The sequence below is a fragment of the Delphinapterus leucas genome, chromosome 11 (genome assembly GCF_059928025.1).
Source record: "Delphinapterus leucas isolate spDelLeu-1000000601 "Yukka" chromosome 11, BTC_Dleu_Yukka2, whole genome shotgun sequence".
NCBI lineage: Eukaryota > Metazoa > Chordata > Mammalia > Artiodactyla > Monodontidae > Delphinapterus > Delphinapterus leucas.
Genome location: NC_143139.1, coordinates 28,192,801 through 28,214,503, shown reverse-complemented (window position 1 = coordinate 28,214,503; position 21,703 = coordinate 28,192,801). Strand labels below are relative to the sequence as shown.

The 21,703-nt window shown below is 36.7% G+C and overlaps 1 protein-coding gene across 2 annotated transcripts; it reads right to left on the bottom strand.

Moving 5' to 3' along the window:
- Positions 1-770: 770 nt before the first annotated feature.
- Positions 771-12,073, bottom strand: ALG10 (ALG10 alpha-1,2-glucosyltransferase). Of its 2 annotated transcripts, none has more exons than XM_022577949.3 (3): positions 11,748-12,073; positions 10,361-10,558; positions 771-8,457 (listed from the first exon to the last, which is right to left on the bottom strand). In XM_022577949.3, exons 1-3 carry the CDS (start codon positions 12,045-12,047, stop codon positions 7,402-7,404), a joined length of 1,554 nt encoding a protein of 517 aa, XP_022433657.1. In that variant the 5' UTR covers positions 12,048-12,073; the 3' UTR covers positions 771-7,401. The 2 variants fall into 2 exon arrangements, with proteins under 2 accessions (XP_022433657.1, XP_089776634.1); XM_089920508.1 differs by having other exon boundaries at positions 11,774-11,882.
- Between the last annotated feature and the right edge of the window lie 9,630 nt (positions 12,074-21,703).

Below are 21,703 nucleotides of genomic sequence, written 5' to 3'. Positions count from 1 at the left end.
AATGACTTTTCCCCTGAGGACACACCCTAGTCAGAAAACTGCAATATCATTGATTTGAGGTGTGAGAGAATGCAGTTTAGGGCTGTTAGAGTAGTTATAAATTAAGAAGGGAAATCCCAAGGAGGGAGTCAAAGAGGAGAAACTCCCAAATCTGTGTGTAAGTCCTCAGCTGATCTCTGAGATGCATATAAGCAGCGGAAACTCCAAGAAGCCCAGTGGAAAGCAAGAGCTGGAAGTCTGAAAACAGAGCAGGGATCTCTTCTCCTTAACAGAAGGGATCAAAATTTGGGATTTCAGTCCTGCCAAGTTAAAAGTGTTTGGCAAACACTTTGAGCTTTCTACAGACCTGGACTAGAAGAAACACAAGCCTCCACATGTTCAAGATGCTCAGCCAGTAATTTAACTGCCTTCCACTATTATTAGAATGAAGATAGTCTTCCAGGTTAATGATGGGCACTTATTATACTTAAAAATATTATTCAGTTCTATTACTTCAAGAAGACTTATGAAGTGTGAAAAGAATCTAAAAAAGAATGAATATATGTATAACTGAATCATTTTTCTGTACATCTGAAACTAACACAACATGGTAAATCAAGTATACACCAATACAATTTAAAAAAAAAAAAAAGAAGACTTACAAAGCATAGAATTGGTAGGTGGTAGACAGGGTAAAATGGCTACTAGCACAGAGTGAATGAAAGAAAAAAGCCACTGGCACCCAGTCTAGAGTAAGAGGATGTGTTAAACGGACATAATAAGTTATAAAATATTATAAAACATGAATTTATTTACAAACAAAATGAAACTATAATATTTGAACAAACTTTTTAAAAAGGCCTATCTTTCATTCTTATAAAGAACAGGATTACTTAAAAATCAGTTTTAAATGACATGAACCACAACATAATTTTAGAAGTAAAAAACATTTTACAGAATGGTATCTGACAAAAACAAAACTTAAAAGCATCTAGAATATATATTGATAGATTTTTTTAAAAGATCAAACTTTTCCAGCCAAATTGTTTTGAAAAATTCCGAAGTATGCCATGTTTAACCAACAGTTTGCTTCCAAATAGGAGTCTCCTTGGAGAAACTAAGTATCAATTTTCAAACAACTATGCTCCCCCATTTGGTTGCTGGAATCATTCCGATTAAAACACAGATCTTTACTTCAATGTAAATTAATATGGCTAAAGACGCCAATCCTGAGTTTTCTTTTTTCTCCATTAAATTCACTAGTACACATACATATCACTTTGAAGCACCATCAAAAAGAGAAATGGAAGACACGATAGCAGATGGAAGATTATCTGCCTCTGGAAGAGCCAAAATTAACGTAGACTTCATTTTCCTGATCTATAAAGGAGTATAACCACATCCTCCATGATTATTTCTCTTTCTAAAATGCTACATATTTGAAGGCAGACTTTGTGCCCTTCCTCCTGTCCCCTACATCCCCCCACCAATTGATAGTAATTAACATGGATTCTGGAGTCGGCTTGCCCAGGTTTGAATCCCAGCTCAGCCAGTTATTTTGTGATCTTGGACAAAATACTTAAACTCTACTCAGTTTCCTAATGTGTAGAGTGGGGCTATTAACAACAGTACTGATCCACAGAGTTGTTATGAGGCATAAACAAGATAATGTGGGTAAAGCACTTAAAACAGTGACTGATACAATGTATATAAGTTTTCAAATCTGTCATCACCATCATTCACTGCTTATGGGAAGGGATCTTGACTATGCCATATGAGGAAATGAATGTCATATGGGAAGATATATTAGGTTAGATCACCAAATATATGAATACAAAACACAAAAATTACTTTTTAAACATTTACCTTAGCTTCATACAATTCGGGAAACATTTTAAAAAATATTTTAATAAACAGACATGGATGCTATAAAATACTTTGTGGACCAAAACTTAAAACTCTAGAGAAAAGTTAACTCAGACAATAAGTTTAAGTACAAAAACACCTGGAAATGTAGCACAGTATCACCACCTAGTGGATACTGCATTAAAAAATCTTACAGATGGTTCTTGCCCTACTTATTTGTAAGGCGAAAAGCCTTTTCAAATAAAAGCACATTCTGTTCACAAATGTAACGGGTATTACAAAATAGAAAATAAATTATTTTAATAGCAGTACTGTCCAGCACTATAGCTAAAATACCTCATACTAAGTCTGTATCTCGAATTTGTTTCTAAAACAAGGGAACAGAGTTAAAAGTTTTTTTTCCAGAAATTTAAAATGTCAGTCACCGTACAAGCCACCAGATATACTTCACCATGACTTCGCAATTAATGCAGAAAATATTACCCATAAAAAACTTAGGAATTTCAAACCACAGTGTTGTAAGTTATCTTAAAAAGCCATTTTATTCTACCTACTTGCTATCTGAATCTCTTCTGAAGCATCCTTGATAAATAGAATCTTGGCTCCAGAAAGTATAGGTAAACTTACTTTTTTTCTGGGCCCGTTCCCCTGCAAAGACTAAACAATTAGAAAATGTATGTTTTTCATGAGTTGAAATCTGTTGGCCTTTGATTTACAGGTGTGAATAGTCCAATCCTTCCAAAGAATTATTCCTCAACTATGAGATCTTACAAAGTTATGGGATCTCTGCTCTTCCAAGTTAAACATCTATATATCCTTTTAGCTATTTCTCTTCAACAGAACTATAAACACTCATCATCTGTTCATGCTCCTTTAAACAGTTCTATCATTTCTAAAAATGACTGCATCCAATATAAAAAATAATATGCCATGAATGGGCTGGCTATTGAAGAGCAAGGACAGATTACCACCTCTCTCTCCATATTCTACTTCTCTTAAGGAAAAACTTTCATGGTGAGGCAGAGTAGCAGCCAAAAACTCAAGGCTCGGAAGTCAGACCAATCTGTGTTATTAAGTAGTTGACTGATGCAAGTTACCTGATGTGTTTGACTTTTAGTTTCTCCAGCAGTCAAACAGAAATCAACATCTGCCTCATATAAATAAGATCAAATGAGACAGTATTTGTAAATCAGCCAGTATAATGCCTAGCACACTATAGGTGCTCAATAAATAACAGCAATTATTATTACTTTTCCTCCCTCTTCTTCATTTAGCATATGCCATACACACACATATATGGTTCAACTGAACTGAAATGACTTACGTTTCAGTGAAAAATCAATGCAATGTGTAATATTTTTCTCACCAGAAAAATACAGTATCTCTATTGGTCTGATGGTGGTGCAGAGTTCAAATTAAAGTAATATTAAATTCATCAAATGCTCATTTTTTAAAAAGCACAATATAAGAATATTTTGGATTACTTCACTGTGACAAAATTTCTTATCCTAGAAATAATTTCCAAATAGTAAAGAATTTAGTGTTGGATTTAGGAATACGTGTTAACAAATATATCCTCCATTTATCCATTTTTTATAATTTTCTCAGCTATACAGGTTTTAGTATATTGGACATGTTGTCTTGTTGTCAACATTTAAATACATTAAAAAGTACCCTAAATAACAGTTATCCCTAAAGTAGCAAAATTCAGCATAAGTAAAACAACATAAACTATTCATAATTGGTTGAAATCTCTTTGCCCTTAAAAGTTTGATAATGATCAAGAATTTTGCTGCTATTATAATGGTCGATAGTAACTTATTTTTCTTATTTTAAATAAACAGCAATAGTTTTGAAATCACTTCCTATTAGAAAAACAACATATATTTTCAAGTAAATACATGTGTAAGTATAAAACACTAGAGTAAATTAAAAATTTTAAAACTAGGTCAGGAAACTTAGGCACAAAAGGGTTAGAATGTCTCATTATCAAATATGTGATTTATTTCCTGAAATTAGTTTATGGTTATATATCATACTTCTTCTAGGATGTTCACTTCATTCCATACTAAAAAAACTTCATTCAGCATACATTTACTCAATATTTATTATATGACATATTTATGAACTTTATGGATATACAGCAGGGGTTGAGTTCTTTTTGAAATAAGGCTAGATGGCACTGACTTAAGACAAATACTATTCCCATTTGAAAGGAGGACCAAAGGTTAAACCACTTGCTTTATCGATTCCAAAACCACAATCAAATACAGAACTCCTATGCTTTTTCTAGTCCATGGTTAAGTCATATTTAAATTTCCATTAAAAAAAACTTATTCATATTATTTGCATGATGCTTCTTTCTTGTTTTACTTTTTAATGCAATTCTAATTATTTTTAAAATAATAAATGCTCTCTAACCTAATGAACTTGAATTGATTTCTTTATAGAAATATTTTACTTGAAAGTGAGCCTAAAGTAATAGTCCACTATTTAAAGGGTACAGATAAAAATTGAGTATCTCTTTTCTTTTCCTTTCCTGGTCGTCAGACAATTATAAAGAAAAAAAAATGTCAAGCCCAGTGGCGGTTGAATTCAAACTAGAAATACACTACATTATTTATTTATTAGAAATAAACTGAATTAAGCCATTTTTATTAAGGTACGTTGTGACAGGTTAAGCACATTCCTGAAATAACTCTAAGAAGAAGGAGGAAGAGACCAGAAAGCTAACATAATTTCTCTTGCCAAAATGACATGCTATGCTTAAACTGAGGAATGACTGTATCAATATTTCCAAATAATTTACATACATAGATGCATTAGAAAAGATTTCTAGGTATCCACTAAAAGAAAATATAAATGTGAGGAAACACAACACATTGGAACCTTACTAATGCTATATAAAGATAATACTCTGTATCTACAGAATTTCATACAAGGTAGAAAAAGTCCAAAAAGATATATTACTGGGCCTAAAAAACTTACAGACCAAATCTTTTTATGATATTCTTTAAAATAACCCCATTTAGGGCTTCCCTGGTGGCGCAGTGGTTGAGAGTTCGCCTGCCGATGCAGGGAACACGGGTTCATGCCCCGGTCCGGGAAGATCCCACATGCCGCGGAGCAGCTGGGCCCGTGAGCCATGGCCGCTGAGCCTGTGCGTCCGGTGCCTGTGCTCCGCAACGGGGGAGGCCACAACAGTGAGAGGCCCGCGTACCGCAAAAAACAAAAAAACCCCAAAAACCTATTTACAGACTTTAATAACAATAACTGCAAGGCCCCACAGGGTCTCTAGCTTATCAATACTTTTTTTTTTTTTTAAGAATTACCTCCTAATCATTAAGTCTAATTTTTTAAAAAATAATATCAAACATATCTATTTGGTAACTCTTGAAAAATATTCAAAACACATATAACCTCAGGATGTTTCTAAAAGCAGCTCTGTAGAGCACCTTTTAATTCACAGCATTCCAAAAGATCTCTTAAAAGGGCAGGGACTCAACACTTAAAAATGAATTAGAACAATGATTCCTTTAATACATGGAGTAGAATAGTTTCCTCCTTCTTGCCAGACTAGAGAGAAAAAGGGTTTTTTTTGTCTCAGAAATATGCCTAAAAAACAAAAGCCTTGCACCAATGGCATCAGATAAGAAATTTGTTTTTCCTAAATTGCACATTTGGGGGAGAATTTTGACTTCATATCTCCATTATAAAATAATTATTTGAGTGTGCTTTCTTGTCTAATTAAAAAAAAGTTTCGGTAAAAACATTTGTCCTACAGTTACTGTTATAACTAAAGAGTCAATCTACTTTCTAAGCACTAAATAGAGTACAGCTTGGCCCCAAAGAGTGTGTAAAACCAAAGACTTTGCATTTATTACTCAAGACTACACTTGTATTTTTACCTGTGCATAATTTTATATTTGCAAATGAACAGTACCTTCCAAATCCACTCATTATTTAAAACCCAGAGAAAGCATAATCCAACACTTAAGACAGTTCACACAGTTACTGAAAAGTTTACAAATGTAAAACTGGATTAAAAAATGAATTCTAGTTACAGTTCCAAGTTTACATGTCAATGTTAGCATATCCAAATAATACTTCTCTGTAAGGGAATGACAACCCAATGAATGTACTCCAAATAGCAGACACAGAATCCAAAATTAATCCCCCCAAATCCTACCCAAGCACTTGTTCCCTAATCTACAAAATAAGACTAGATCAAATAATTTCTAAACTTCCTTTAAATTCTAACGTTTTTTGGATAATGGAAGCAAATACCAGTTACTTTTAGTTTTATAATTATGTGACCCTGCAAGTCACTTGTTTTTAACCTCTCTGAAAAGATGCAATTTTATTTAAAATATCTCATCAAAAATTTATTTCCTACAAGTTTTATGAAATTTATTGTAAAATCTCCTTTGGTAACTTTGGTGGGTTAAAAAGTGCCCCACAAAAAGATAGGTCAACTTGGAACCTGTAAATATGACCTTATATGGAAAAAGAGCCTTTGTAGACATAATTAAGTTAAAGATCTGGACACGCAATTATCCTGGATTAGGGTGGGCCCTAAATCCACAGACATTGTCCTTGTAAGAGAAGGAAGATGGGAGGAAGGCCATGTGAAGACAAAGGCAGATACTGGAGTGATACATCTATAAACCAAGGAACACCATGGACTGCAGAAGGTAGGAGAGAAGCATGGAATGGATTCTCTTTTACAGCCTCCAAAAGCAACTAACACTGCTGACATCTTAATTTTAGGCTTCCAGCCTCCAGAGTTCTGAAATTTTTTTTAAGCCACCAAACTTGTGGTAATTTGTTATGGCAGCCAAAGGAAACTGATAAAGTAGTGTATTTCAGACAGAAAAGCCCTTTTAAAAGGTATTATTATCAACACAATTTATCTTTGCCCATGATATATTTCATATTAGGAACGGTGAAAGGACTTCATAATTTCTAGATTTTTAATAAAAATCAACAACTTGATTCCTAGATAAACACAGAAGAGCCTCTATTTTATAACATTTACTATCTATATGAGTCTATTTTACCTTATGATTGAAATTATATTTACTAAAATGTTAAACAACTTTTCAATCAATAATATTACCTAATCATTTGTAAATATTTTTAAAGACTTTGCTACTTTTTCTGAAGAGAATTAATAAATAAACTTGTATACCAAAGTTTCCAAGCTTTTTGAGTGGCCAACAGTATCAAAGAAATATCATGAGATAGCTATGAATAATTTTACTTTCCCATCATTATTCAGGCTTATGGAGCAAGTCTTAAACTTTTCTCAGTTCTTTACCATTTAACTTCCTTGGGTCATAGATAGATATACATATATATATGTATATATATATATACATATTTCACATATATATATTTAAAATACATATTTCTGATATTTAAAGCACAAAAAATCTGATGTGATCTGCGGATCACCATGGTGCCTAAAAGAAATTTAAAAATTTCTACGTAGTTTTCATTATGGAAATAGTCTAAATAATAAGTCTATTTTTAGAGTTCAAGATGTTTCTGATATTACCACATAAACCTCTGAATGTCCTGACTATTTGGCCACTGAAAAGTCTTATTCAGAAAGATATAAAAAGTTAGGAAATTCACAACTGCATAGCAACCCAGCTCACAAACAAGTCTGGATGTAGGTGGCAGAGGTATGTTAAGCCTATAAATAACATAGGGTAAAATGAAGTAACGAAATTCTAGCAGTTTCTGAGGTACTATAACGGTGAATAAGCATATGAAAAACATTAAATTCCAGAATATCGACTTTGATTTCAATGAGTCAGCGATACTCCAACCGGCAAATATATAAACTGGAACTAACAAATATTTCACAATTTCATATCTTTGAAAAACTCTTTTCCACACATAGAATGTATAATGTCTATTATCTGCTAGCAAGTATTTATGAGCATAAGTAAATTTCCAAACTAAAAATATGGAGACTAAAGTAATCACAAAAAACTGAATTCTCCGTTTCCAAACTAAGCAAAGAAAAGACCTGATTTTCTTAAGAGACAGTAGGTGAGGAAAGGAAAAAAAGAGAGTAAAAGAGAAAAAGTAGAATAGCTGAGGAAAGTGTAGGCAGGCTTCATGACTACTCCGGTCACCAATAACAATTCCACCATTAACTACCACAAAAGCACAAAACAGAAACATTAGAAGGATGTAGGGCCAAGTCAAAAGGAAAAGCATACTCAAGTTCTTAAAGGACATGGAATAAGCCAAAAGGAACTGAAGAATTTTCCTGAATTCTGAAAATGGTCCTTTAATAGAGGGAAGCTTCTCTTCTTTCTTCTTTTGTAGCTCGGTTTTCCAAGCTTCAGTCAACTTTTGTGCAATGACGTTTCCTGCGCAGAAGATAGCCCAGATGATATTTGTTTGACGAAACATGAAGCCACAAAATCCAAGCAAGGCTGAAGTTTTATGATTTCCATAAAGACACATCAAGTAGGCAAAAAGAGTAAAAAACATGGATCCTGCTTCTGTATAATAAAGGAAGTTAAAAAAATAGAGCGTGGGAAATACTGCTAATGTTAATGTTGACAAGATTCTCTGGATACTTGAGGCAGCCTACAAGAAGAGAAAACACAGTTCACAATAAAACAAATAGGCTGTTTCTGCTGAGCTAATAAACTAAAAAACAAAAAACTACCTGACTCTTACTTAAAAAAATTATTCAACATTAATGTTATTTCTGGCTTTGCAAAAACACAGTATGTATTTATAAGGGCACTTTCTGATACTTTTTAGTTACACCTAGCAGTTTGGAAAGCAGTAAGACAATACATGTGTGTGTCAAAGCCTACAATACTTTGAATCATTCAACAAATAGTTAAGGAGTTATTGTGTGCAAGACAATGACCTCAGTTCTATGGGGAACACGGAGACAAATGGGACACAGTGCAGGTGGTTCCATTTCAGTGAGCTTATCTTCGTGCCTTCCATAAGCATTCACTTAGCCATCATCACCAATTTCTTTTAAAGATATCCCTTCAAAACTGTGCACTAGAGAGAATATAAATATGTATATAACATTTATACCACCATACACCATGATCTTACTATTTTATGATGAAATTACAGGGATCTTCCTGAAAATAGTGGGCCTAGTCTAAAGTTTTAAACATCTTCTTTTGGGCTGATAGTCTCAGGTAGAATTTGAAAGTATTCTTATCTCCTTGAATTCTATCATCCAGTTAATCTAAATCACCAAGCCAGACCATGCCATTACCTTGATTAAAATTAAGGGCTGTCCATCACCTATTAGATAAAGTTTAAAATGCTTTCCATGGCATAAAAATATATTCGTGACTTCTCCCCTACCTTCCTCTACAGGCTTCTGCAGCCTCACGTCCCTGTACTTTATAATCTTATAATTCCAAATAGCAATTCCCTGCATCTTGTTGTTTAATGCCTTTCTACTTTTGCTTATGCTGTTAATCCTGTCAGGATTCATTCCCATCCTACAGTCCTATCTGTCATCAAGATTCAGCTCAGGTACCATCTTCTCTGTGAAGCCTTATCCAATGCCACCCACACCTCTCCCTCCCAGTCAGAGTGCAACAAGTGCTCCTCTGCTCCTTCTCTGTATCCTCATAGCGTTTTATAGCTATTGCTCTCTCATAATTTACACTATTGAAATCATCTCTTTAAGCTAAAAGTAACTATTATAATTAATATTTATTGATTCCTTACTATATACCAGGCAATATTCTAAGCACCTTCCATTTATTAAGCTCTTCTACTCTTTAGAACAGTCCTTTGAGGTACAGTCTATATTTTTCCCATTTAACTGACGAAAACAAGGAGTCACTAAGGGGTAACCTGCAAAGTATCACAAATTAGTAAGTGGATAGAATTCAAACCCAGGTAATCCACCTCCAAGGCCTGCATTCTTAAATCATAAAAAACTGTTTGGGGGCTTCCCTGGTGGCGCAGTGGTTGAGAGTCCGCCTGCCGATGCAGGGGACACGGGTTCGTGCCCCGGTCTGGGAAGATCCCACATGCCGCGGAGCGGCTGGGCCCGTGAGCCATGGCCGCTGAGCCTGCGTGTCCGGAGTCTGTGCTCCGCAACGGGAGAGGCCACAACAGTGAGAGGCCTGCGTATCGCAAAAAAAAAAAAAAAAAAAATTGCTTGGTAACCTCTGTTTCCCCTAATGAAGATATAAGTTTTATAAGAAAAAGACTGTGTCATTTACCTCTGTAATCTCAGCGCTTAGCATACTGAGATATTTACTGAACTGGTTTAATTCATGAAAATTTATAGATTTTATAAATAAATAAGAGTAATTCAAGTATTTAAACACAAGTATCTTCTAAAATGGGGGTAGGGGACTTGCTTTATCTTTACAAAAGATACACAAATATTAAATGTTAAATACATTTTTCACCAAATTTCATAAAACAAATTCACCATAATTGTGGAATTGACTGTACATGAACTTAAATATAATAAATTATTTTGAAAACAAACCTTGTGCCTGGGTTGCACCTTGTGGAGAAGCAAATATAGTAAATAGAAGTTGCCAACACTGAAGAGAAGATTAACAAATCTGAGCATTCCAATGGAGCAGACAACGTGTTCTGACCATCCGAAGATCCAACTGGCAGGTTTGACCACTCCAACTGACAGAAGGTATAAGCCAGGTAATGTAGTAATCATGGGGTCCCACTTAAAAAAAAAGGTCAACAATGAAGCAAAAGCAAGAGGTAATACTGATAGGACTGACACAGAGATGTCATCTTTACCAATAATCAGGCATTTTGGGAAGTTATCCTAAGTCACAGTTAAATGAGCAAATCAGATGCCTCCTCTAAAGAAAAGTTTATCTTATGTTTTGTCCCTGTACCTGCTTTGTGATTGTTAAGGTACAAGCAACCAGCAGACAACAATTAAACTCAGTTTCTATTTTCCAAGATATACTCTTTGGAGGGCCTGTAATTTGGTGATTGAATTGCAAATGCCCCAGTTTTAAAAAGCCTGGAATCATCCTCTGGAATTCGGATGGATTTAGAGAAAAAAATGTTTAAAGAGATTAAAGCACAGGATCCATAATGACAACTACAATGTAGAGAGCCATGAATTGTGCTAAATCCTCTGTATATAATCCTGCAACAAGCCCTATAGTAGATACAATTTTACTGTCATTTTCAGATGAGTAACCTGAAACTCAGAAAATTTCCAAGCGACATGACTAGTAAATAACTGCCAAGATCTAAAATCAGGTCTTCTCTAACTATAGACTTTATATTTCTAACCACTACTCTACAATGATTTCACCAGAAGAGAAGGATATGTCTGTTTTTGTACCCATATCTACACAACTATGTAGCCAAATATATACTCAAACATGCTGGCACTTCACTGGTTGCCAGTTTATCTAGTTAACAGAAGGTTGCTAAAAACACCAAGGATGGAATGAATGTAACTTGTCACTTCTTAGTAGCTGAAGATTCCCCCCTCCCCCTCCTATCCGACTCCCAAAATACACAGTGAGATGCTTGACAGGTGAGCTAAAGTGAAATTTTCTGACATTTCCTAGAAGCAATCCAATGCCTCTAATCCCGGGACTGGCAAAGAAAAACTAGGATAGCTTTCATCATTAGCCAAAAAGAGGGGCAGTAACTCAGTTCCCCATTAGTTAATCTCCCAGAGCTTTTCTTGCTAGGAGACAGATCTGCTGTTTATTCATTCATTTAGCAAATATTTTACAGATCTCAGAGACAGGAACAAAAGATTACCCAGTTCCTTTCCTGTTTGGAGTGGAGGGAGCTAAGGATAAAGGTAGGAGAAATTAGAACTGGGGCCAGCTCTTCCCTTTCTAGCCTGTCCGAGGGTGCAGACAGGTTGGGGATCCCACCTGCGAGAGGGAGAAATGGCCCTCACAGTAGCGTTGTGCCTGCGGCAGGTGGAAGATCTCGTCCATGTAGGGCTCTCGCAGCGCCCGGCTGAAAGCAGAGAAAAGGAGGCAGGACACTAAAAAGGTACAGCTCAGGGCTGCCGAGAAATAGTAACCCTCCAGCTGCGCCATTCCTGCCCGCATAGCCAAGAATCTAGTCCTGGAAAATACGTGCGGGATTCTCAGGTCCCCAAAGTCGAGCTTGACATTCGGGCTCGAAATGGGCGCGCAACGAGGGACTGGCCGGAGGGAACTGAGCATAGCCGGAAGGCAAAGGATGCTGGGAAGAGCGGACCCTGAGCTTCCGGAAGGGTCGGGTCACTGTTTTCCGAGCGAGGAGTTTAGGTAACGCACCGGACCGTTGCCCTGTCAATCACGTTGCGCAGGGCGCACTGAGTGGTCAGAGCAGCCGGAAGGGGCAGACCTCGGGGGATCTGTGGGCGCTGGAGTTGCGCAGCTTGTTGCTTTGAAATGAAAGCAGCTGCTTATCCTGAAGGTCTTTGTTGGCTTTTTTACTGCTGTTCCCATTTCTCACCAGAAGGTGGCGGCATTTCCACACTTTTGCAATCTCCAAGCTCTAAAAATTTGCACATTCCCCCGCCCAGGTTATTTTTTTCTCTCAAGTGATCTGAATTACTAAAACATTCAGTTCCAAGGCATTTGATTTCATCAACTTTGGAGGGTGGGAGGGGGAGCGTTGGTTGTGGAAGTTTCAGATTAAAACTTGAAGGTCCAGAGAGACCCTTTACTGATGAATGAACTTTACTAAGTCATTTTTAGATTAAAAGAGAGCTCTTTCAAAATGTCGGTACTCTGAACGAGGATTTATTTACATCATCACTCATAGTGCATTCGGATAGGCAGATCACAGTACTCTACGGGAGTTGAGGAAAGCAGTATTTTAGAAATTGGTGTGTTTTAGTTAAGGAAGGCGTCTCTGTGCCTGTAAGTTTGATTGTTCTTAACATCTCTATTGCAGCGTTCTGTTTTTCCTACTAAATAATAAGCATGAGCATCTTAATGGTTGGCACTATGTATCATTTATGTTTGTAGTCCCCAGAATGGCTTTCATATATTAGACACTTAAATTCGAAGACTTTTATAGTTTGCGTGGACTTCCCACAATTCCAATATTGGGGGTTGGAGGCTGGAGGTGAGAGAAAGTATTTGAAGAATGCTGGAGATAAATTATGTTTTGTAATTTTACCTTGTGCTAGCAGGCAATGTTTTGTAGAAAAATGATCTCTTGGATAACCTCAGTCACTGTTGTCTTTGGTGGGAATAAATAAAAAATGAGTCAGGGTATTTTTAGAGTTGCAAACCTCAGGGTTTTCAGTTCAACTCTTTCTCTGGGTCAAAGTTAATTCACACTCTCCAATTTAAGCAACTTTCTCAAATTAAGCTGACTGCCTCTCTATTCAGTCTCTGCAACTTCCTTATTAATAAGAGGGCTATGAAGTGAATATGTGGTGGAATAAGAACATGTATAAACCACTGGAATAAAATCATGTCAGGATCCTACTGTGATACATAGTTTTGTTTCCCCTATTCTCTCCCATTTTATTATTTAGTCCATGCTGTACTTACTCTATTTGAAATCATGTTCAGATGATCTAGGCTTCAAGAGGTTGATATGATCTACAAGTAACTGACTCCAGAACCCATGACTTTCTCAATTATGATATACATACTGTAGGGGCAGAAAAATATCTTTTTCCTCTACTCTTGTTACTGAACTCAGGTCTGGCTGCTTGCAGACCCCAAATCAATACTTGAGAGAAGACAAACGCTGGTAGAAAGGAAAGCTGTTTTTAATCAGAATGGTGGCAGTCTGGGGAGATGGTGGCCTCAGTGTCCCCCCAAAAGAATCTCCGAAGATTCTGCTTGGCCATTAAAGTTTTTAGAGGGAAAAAAGGAAGTAAACTCATTTATCATTGAGATAGGGGGTCAGAGTCATCACCATCCCCCGCTGTGTGCAGGTTAAGGTGCAGGCTTGTCGACTTCTTGTGATTTTTCTTTAAATGCTATCTTGTTCACACAGTTAATTCACGAGTTTACTAAAGGGGAAGCTAGGGAAGAGAGCTGGTCATCTGTTAATTACTTATTCTTCATTTCCACTTCTTTGATCTATGGAAAGAACCAACATCTTAGCAAGGTATTGTGTGATCAAAAGATTTGAAAGGTGTGCTAGGGCCAGAGATGAGTAAAACATGGGGGTGCCTGCTTTATAGTTAGTGTCAAGACAAAAGGGGGCTCCTGCAGAGAGCTCCTTCCTGCCAAAAGCTGCTTACACTCTTCTAAGTTCTCAACTGGGACATCTGTAACAAAAGACAGATTGAGAAGAAAAAAGCATACAAATTTATTTAATATGTTTTATGTGATATGGGAGCCTTCATAAAGTAGTGAAGGTCTCAAGGAATAGTTTAAACCTGAACATTTTTGTGCTAGACTTGATGGAGAGCAGAAAATCATGGAAGGATATGATAGGGCAAAAAATATGAGGTAAGTGTATTAAGCTGAAGGAAACAGCAATGCCAGCTCATTCAGATTCCTCTGGGTCCCTTTGATAGGGACAGAGTAAAGGGACAAAGTGGGTGATTAAATAGTTAATCCCACTAGGGGATCGTAAGTAGAGAAAAAAGTATGGGATACCCCTGTAAGTTAATGTTCACTCGAGAAAGCAGGTTTAGCAACAAAACCATGCAACAGAAGCATGAGACATGCCCCCAAATAATAAAACAATGGTGGCAGTAGACTAATATTCTGCCCAATGAGTTCAGTAAGTTAATGATTCCTAGTACATGCTCCTCCGGGCAAACAAAAATATAAGGAAAGGGTGACATTATACTGAAACCTGAGATGATTTACCATTTTTAGTGTATGTTACTGCCTTTTTGTTCATTTCCATTGTGCCAGGACAGTCCTGGCTTGACCATGTAGGGACAAGAAAACTCCCCCACCTGACGTGGAGAAGGAACTGATGATGGAAGCGTGACGCCTACCCAAGAATGAGAAAGAAGGTGGTCTTTTCCCCCACCTCACTTTTCCTTTGATTACAAAACTGTAGTTCACTAAGTTCTTGGGGCGTGGCACCCTCTCCCCTGCCCACTTGTAAGCCTCACAAGCATCCTATTCTAATAAATCACTTCTTATTTATCACTTTGCCTCTTTCTGTGCTGAGACATAAAGAACTGGAGTTCCTCAGAGCCCCCCGAGGTGCATTTCTGCAGTTTCACCTTCGTCTTCAGAAATAACGATGCTTCTTTCTTCTGAGTATAGGAAGGTCACCTCTCATATGAGAGTTTTATGACCTACTTCAGGGGAAGGTAAGAATGTCCTTCCTAGGTTTTATTATCTGCTTCATTGGAAGGTCAGATAGTCCTTCCTGCACATCTATTTCTCAAATTCCTTACACTTGAAATATTCAATATGCCAAAGTGCCACATTTTGGACTAGCGTGTCCTGATTCCCTGTCAATACCTGAAAGACTACTGACTTTCCCCTGAAACAGTGGACATTCTTTGAAGGTAGTAGAACAAGGCCAGCCATTCATGCCATGTGTTTCTCTCTGTACTGATTGCCACAAAGACCTTACATTAAATATCTGATCCCACACATCCTTTTAAGATAATTGGAAAGTTTTAAGGAAATAAGGGGTTTTAGAAGTGTTAGTTTCATTAATAATTTACTTGCCTTCATTTTACAGAAGCTGAAGTTAAAATAAGTGGTTTACCTGAAATCACGTAGGAAGTTAGTGGCAGAGCCATGAAATTAGAACATCAGACCAAAAGTAATAAAATAACATCATAGACTTATGGCTTAAAATAATCTTCAATTTATACTGAACTGAATGTTTCATTAGTCCCATTAACCTTTTATTTACATTCTATTCCTTTGTGTTTCCATTCACCAAGTGAAAAATACAGGTTTCATTTTTTAAAAAAATTTCCATGGTGAAGACTAATTGCATCAAAATCTGCTGAGGAGCTTTGTGAAAAACTAGGTTCCAGGGTACTATCTCACACCTCTAAATAATAATTTTCACATAATAATCATCAGTGAAAAACATATTACTTAAGAATGCTAAGAAACACTAAAGGCCCAATAGAAGTCTTCATAGAATACTCCACTAGTTTGCTGGTGAATTACTTTTACTGTCTGCAAATTGATGAAGTTGTTGTCACTTGTCTACTTCGGGATTATGACATCTCTCATAACCTATTAATGCTTTTCCAAGGTCTGCCACTAAATCAAGACCTCACATTAACATAGCCATTTCTAGGGATTTTAATGAAGTAAGTTATGTTTTAGTAGATCTACATTTTAAAGCTGATCACCATTAACATTCACCTTATGTTCTCCATTTTCCATATGTCTTTATTTTGTGAAAAAGAGTCATCATTAGAATGTGTGGTCCTATCATCATAGACCCTCAATTAAACTTTTTATTTTGTCCTTGTCTTGAATTATGATATAACAAGTTATGGCAAAATGGGCAATTTCTTTTGGAGTTCTAAGGATAGGTAGCGTGTACAAGAAATAAATCTTTGTTGGTTTAAGCTATTAAGATTTTGCATTTATTACTGCCATGAAAATTCCCTAACAGTGAGTTTCCCCAAATGTTGTAATTCTAATAACTGAAAAATTTATGTAAGTACTATCACTTTGAAGTGATAGTCCAAGTACTATTCTTCTTCTTATTGAGAAGGATAGTACTTTTCCACTTTTTACTGAACTAAAATACTGACCACTTGATAGTCACAGTGATGGTTTACTCACTTTTTGGTGCCAATTTGTTCTAGCTATAGCTGTACCTGGGCCAAAATCATAGATGGTAACCTCCAAAATGCAAGTATCCTTGAGGTCAATCTCAACATTACAATTTTAAATAATGTTTAAAATTCATCAATTAATTCATCAATTAATTAAAAAGAAAACACAGCACAAAATTTTGGTACTAAAGCTTTAGCCAATATTTTAGCTCTTTACTGAAAATATCTTGGAGATAAGCTGTAAGGTGACCAATCTTCCTGGCTTGCTGGAGACTTCCCAGTTTTAACTTTACAAGTTACGGGAAATCCTTTGGTCTCAGACAAACAGGGTTGAGTCATCATCTGGAAAGTTATACCACACAACCCAAAGCAAAACTTCCTAAATATTCCTTATAATACTGGTTCTTAAAGTGTGGTCTCTGGACCAGCAGCATAGCATCACCTGGGAACCTGTTAGAAGTGCAAATTATTAAGCCCTGTCTTAGACTACTTAAACAGAAGCTCTGGGGAGTGGAGCCTGGCAATCTGTGTTTTAATATTAATTTAATAATCAATTTATGATTCGCTTAAATTCCCAGGTGAACTTGATGCACATTAAAGTTTGAGAACACTGCAGTCCTCTCCTCTGCATTGTCCTTGCTTTTCTGTCCACCCATACTGCATCATCCCCTCTCTAGGATTTTTTCTTTGTATTTTTTCATCCTTTTTCCTCATGGAGAAAATTTTGGCCTCTCCAATTCTTCACATCCAGGATTCCCCCTATGAAAAACACAATGTTCATTGCCAAGCAACATAGAGACTCCTTACTCCTCGGCAGTTGGAGTGAAGAAATTTAAATATTTACAATTTAATATTTTTCTATCATATATATTCGTACTCAGAAACATGTAGTTTTTATTTTTAAAAATCTCTATGTGAAGAGGAACTGTCTTTTGTGAAAAAATGAGTAGCTGGAACAATTGTCCTATAGCTTTTGATGCCAGTTAAATGAGAAACATTCCAAGGAAAAGAAATTTCACAAAGGCCTTTGCCCATAAACTATATATAATTTAAGGTCATCATAAATTAATTATTAAAGGAATTGGGTTATTATATCAATAAAATTGCAGTATCATTAAATCAACCAAAGTGAAAAGTTAGAAAGGAAGACATTCACTTAATTTATAATATTAAACTTTTTTTTTTTTTTTGTGGTACGCGGGTCTCTCACTGTTGTGGCCTCTCCCGCTGTGGAGCACAGGCTCCGGACGCGCAGGCTCAGCGGCCATGGCTCACGGGCCTAGCCGCTCCGCGGCATGTAGGATCTTCCCGGACCGGGGCACGAACCCGTGTCCCATGCATCGGCAGGCGGACCCTCAACCACTGCGCCACTAGGGAAGTCCAATATTAAACTTTTAATAAACACAATAATATGATTTTACTAATTTTAAAATTTCAGAGTTTGGACTGAGATTTATGATACAAATGTCGTTATTGAAGAGATGCTCATCCAAGTTAATGTGAAATATTGAAGAGGGTTTCACTTTGCTTATTGGTTTTAGATTAGAGTGAGAGAAAGGCATGAGGGCTACCTTATGCTGACCATTTGATGCCCTGCACCAATTGGTAGTTTGGCATATGTTCAATATATTATTCCTCAATTATTTGCATAATATTAATTTAGTGAGAACAGAAAAATCTGAAATTTCATTAAGAAAATTTAAATACAGAAATGCTCATTTAATTCATTTTTACTAGGAAAAGCAAAGATATTGTAGGTAGGGGTAGTTCCTGTTCTGTGGTCCCAGTTCTGCTTTCAGGGTTTTATTTTGTTTTTGTTTTTTTTTTGGGTTCTTGTTTTGTTTTGTATTGCTTTTCTGAATGAGACAACAAACTATATGAAAGAATTTATAATTATTTAATACATTAAAATGAAATACTACATTGTTTATTACTGTCTCCAAATTTTAGTTTCTGTAGCTGCCACATTTTGATGACTGATAATGCATCTGTGCAAACATATTTGAGGTAAGCCTATTTCAATAAGGAAGTGGTTTTTCAAAGGTTCTTCTTTCCACTAGAGGGTGCTGACAACTTCAGCAAAATCAGGACCAATTTGTTACCTTTCCTAAATTGAGTCCAGTAATGTTTTAGCCCTCTTTATTGATTAGCACTCAAATATACGCCTAACAAAACTGTCACTCAGGATGGCTGTGTTTGTAGTTTTTAAAGTTCATTATTTTCAATACTAATTCATTACTATTGTTTTTGTTTTGAAGATATCTTACAATAATCATATGATCATGCAAGAAGTATTGGGGGCATGTGAGAGACTGGAGAGAGCTTGACAGAAATGCATGTGTGCAGAGGTTGATTGGCTGCCACTTGGGGACAAACAAAAAAAATCACACACTTTCCTGGACGCTTCAATTGAGTGAAGTGAAAGCCTTAGTCCTCAGGGGGAAGGTGAGGAGATGTTTGCGTTCCAGAACCCAGGCAAAGCTCCATTGCTTCTGGGAAAGGGAGAAAAGGAAAAACTTGTTGCTGATGGAGGGGGAAGAAGGACTTTGGGACCAATATCCTGCACTAATTCAAAGAAGAGGTCTGTTGCCACTAGGGGAGAGGCAGGAAACTCTCCTTCCCTCGAGGGCTACCACAAATTCAAGGCTACCATAACATGGAGGAACAGGAACAATGTGAAAGCTCACCCATAAGGCTATACAGGGCCTGCTTAACACTGAAGATGGATCGGGAATACTGAACTTACCTCCTCACTTCCCCCATGAGACTAGCACTGAGTGACAAAGCAGTCTGCTGCTGCAATGGGACAAAGGCATGGAGAGAGGAGCCTCTGAAGTGCAGGTTTGCAAAGACTGCTGAAAGTTGAGGGTAGAGCAGGAATATTGAGAGAAAACCTTTGACACCCATGGTCCAATACTTAGCACAAGGTAAAAGCAGACCTCTACTAGGATTGTAATTGCTGGTTCATAAATCTGCATATTTTATAGTTTAAATATTGAAAAAGTGTTTTCTAAAGTAGTCATACCAATTTATACTTCTTTAAGAGTATTTAAGAGCTTTTCTTATTTCATAGTCTTGTCAAAACTTGGTATTTAAAAAATTTTACCAAGTGATGCATATGTAATGGTATCTCATTGCAGTTTAAATTTGCATTTCCCTAATGACTAATGAAAGTGATTATGTTTTCATATGTTTATTTGTCATTTGAGTATTCTTATTTATGAAGATTTACTCAAGTCAATTGTCCATTTTTCTAAGTTGTGTGTCTTTTAATTTTTTATTTATAGTGAACCCTTTGTTGTTTGTATGGTTTGAAAATGTCTTTTCTCACTCTCTGTGGCTTTTTTCTCTACTTATAAAAATAGTGAAAACTACTAAATTAAAAAAAAATACTTTATTTATTTGGTTGCACCAGGTCTTAGTTGTGGCATGAGAACCCTTAGTTGTGGCATGTGGGATCTAGTTCCCTGACCAGGGATCAAACTTTGGCTCCCTGCATTGAGAGCATGGAGTCTTAACCACTGTACCACCAGGGAAGTCCCAAAACTACTAAATTTATGTATTCAGATTTAGCAGTCTTTTCCTTTATAGTAATTTCCATTTACGCAGTTTCCATATATTCTGAGGTCAGGTCTTCTATAATATTTTATAGAATCTCAATTATTTGCCCTTCAAACTTAGATCTACAATCCACCTATAATGGATTCTAGTGCATTATGCAAGATGTGAACCTAGTTGGTTTCCATAAAAATAAAAAATTGTCTTAGCAACATTTTAAAAGGCCATTTTATGTAAAATAGATAGCTAGTGGGAAGCAGCCGCATAGCACTGGGAGATCAGTTCGGTGTTTTGTGACCACCTAGAGGGATGGGATAGGGAGGGTGGGAGGGAGACGCGAGAGGGAGGAGATATGGGGATATATGTATACATATAGCTGATTCACTTTGTTATACAGCAGAAACTAACACAACATTGTAAATCAATTATACTCCAATAAAGATGTTAATAAATAAATAAAAATAAAATGCCATTTTATTGCCACTTCTCTACAGTGACACTTATGTCAAATGAAGAAAAGAAAGGTCCATATTTGCATGTGTCTCTCTCTAAACTCTCATTGCTGTATTTGTCTGTCATTATAATATTACACTATTTTACTACATCTTTAAAATATATCTTAGTAACTGGTAGAGCATTTTTTCCCACTATGTTCTTCTTTTTTGAGAGTATCTTGAATACTCTTGGATATTACATATCCATTTATATTTTATTAATTCCCACAAAAAGCCAGTTGCTGGGGACTTCCCTCGTGGTGCAGTGGTTAAGAATCCACCTGCCAATGCAGGGGACACGGGTTAGAGCCCTGATCCAGAAAGATCCCACATGCTGCAGAGCCGCTAAGCCTGTGCACCACAACTACTGAGCCTGTGCTCTAGAGCTCATGAGCCACAGCTACTGAGCCCACGTGCCACAACAACTGAAACCCACGTGCCTAGAACCCGTGCTCTGCAACAAGAGAAACCACCACAATGAGAAGCCCGTGCACTGCAAGGAAGAGTAGCCCATGCGCAACAATGAAGACCCAACGCAGTGAAAAACAAACAAATAAATAAATATTTTTAAAAACCAGCTGCTGTTTTAATTAGTATTGTATTGAATCTATTCAGCTATTTTGGGCAAAGAATTGACATTTTTACTGTATAAAGTAGTTCATTACGCTTTTAGTTTGTTTTTTTTTTTTTTTTTTTGCGGTATGCGGGCCTCTCACTGTTGTGGCCTCTCCCGTTGCGGAGCACAGGCTCTGGATGCACAGGCTCAGCAGCCATGGCTCATGGGCCCAGCCGCTCCGCGGCATGCGGGATCTTCCCGGACCGGGGCGCGAACCCGTGTGCCCCGCATCGGCAGGCGGACTCTCAACCACTGTGCCACCAGGGAAGCCCTGCTTTTAGTTTTTGATACTTGTTGTTATCCTCTTTTCAGTACGTCAGTCAGAGTCTTGCTTTTAAACAGTTCCATACATTTAAACAAAAATTCTGGTAGACCTCTACTTGGAGGATGTGGGAAGAATATATAAGTGAAGGATGCAAGTAAACTATATCCTCATATTTCATAGTATCAAGTCAACTGAGAATGTCTAATATTGAA

Coding starts and splice junctions, on each gene's coding strand:
- ALG10 (XM_022577949.3), bottom strand. CDS start 12,047: ATGCTCAGTTCCCTCCGGCCAGTCCCTCGTTGCGCGCCCATTTCGAGC. Junction 10,559..11,747: donor GCCATTTCTCCCTCTCGCAG/GTGGGATCCCCA, acceptor TTTTTTTTTAAG/TGGGACCCCATGATTACTAC. Junction 8,458..10,360: donor AGGTGCAACCCAGGCACAAG/GTTTGTTTTCAA, acceptor CTCTTCTTGTAG/GCTGCCTCAAGTATCCAGAG.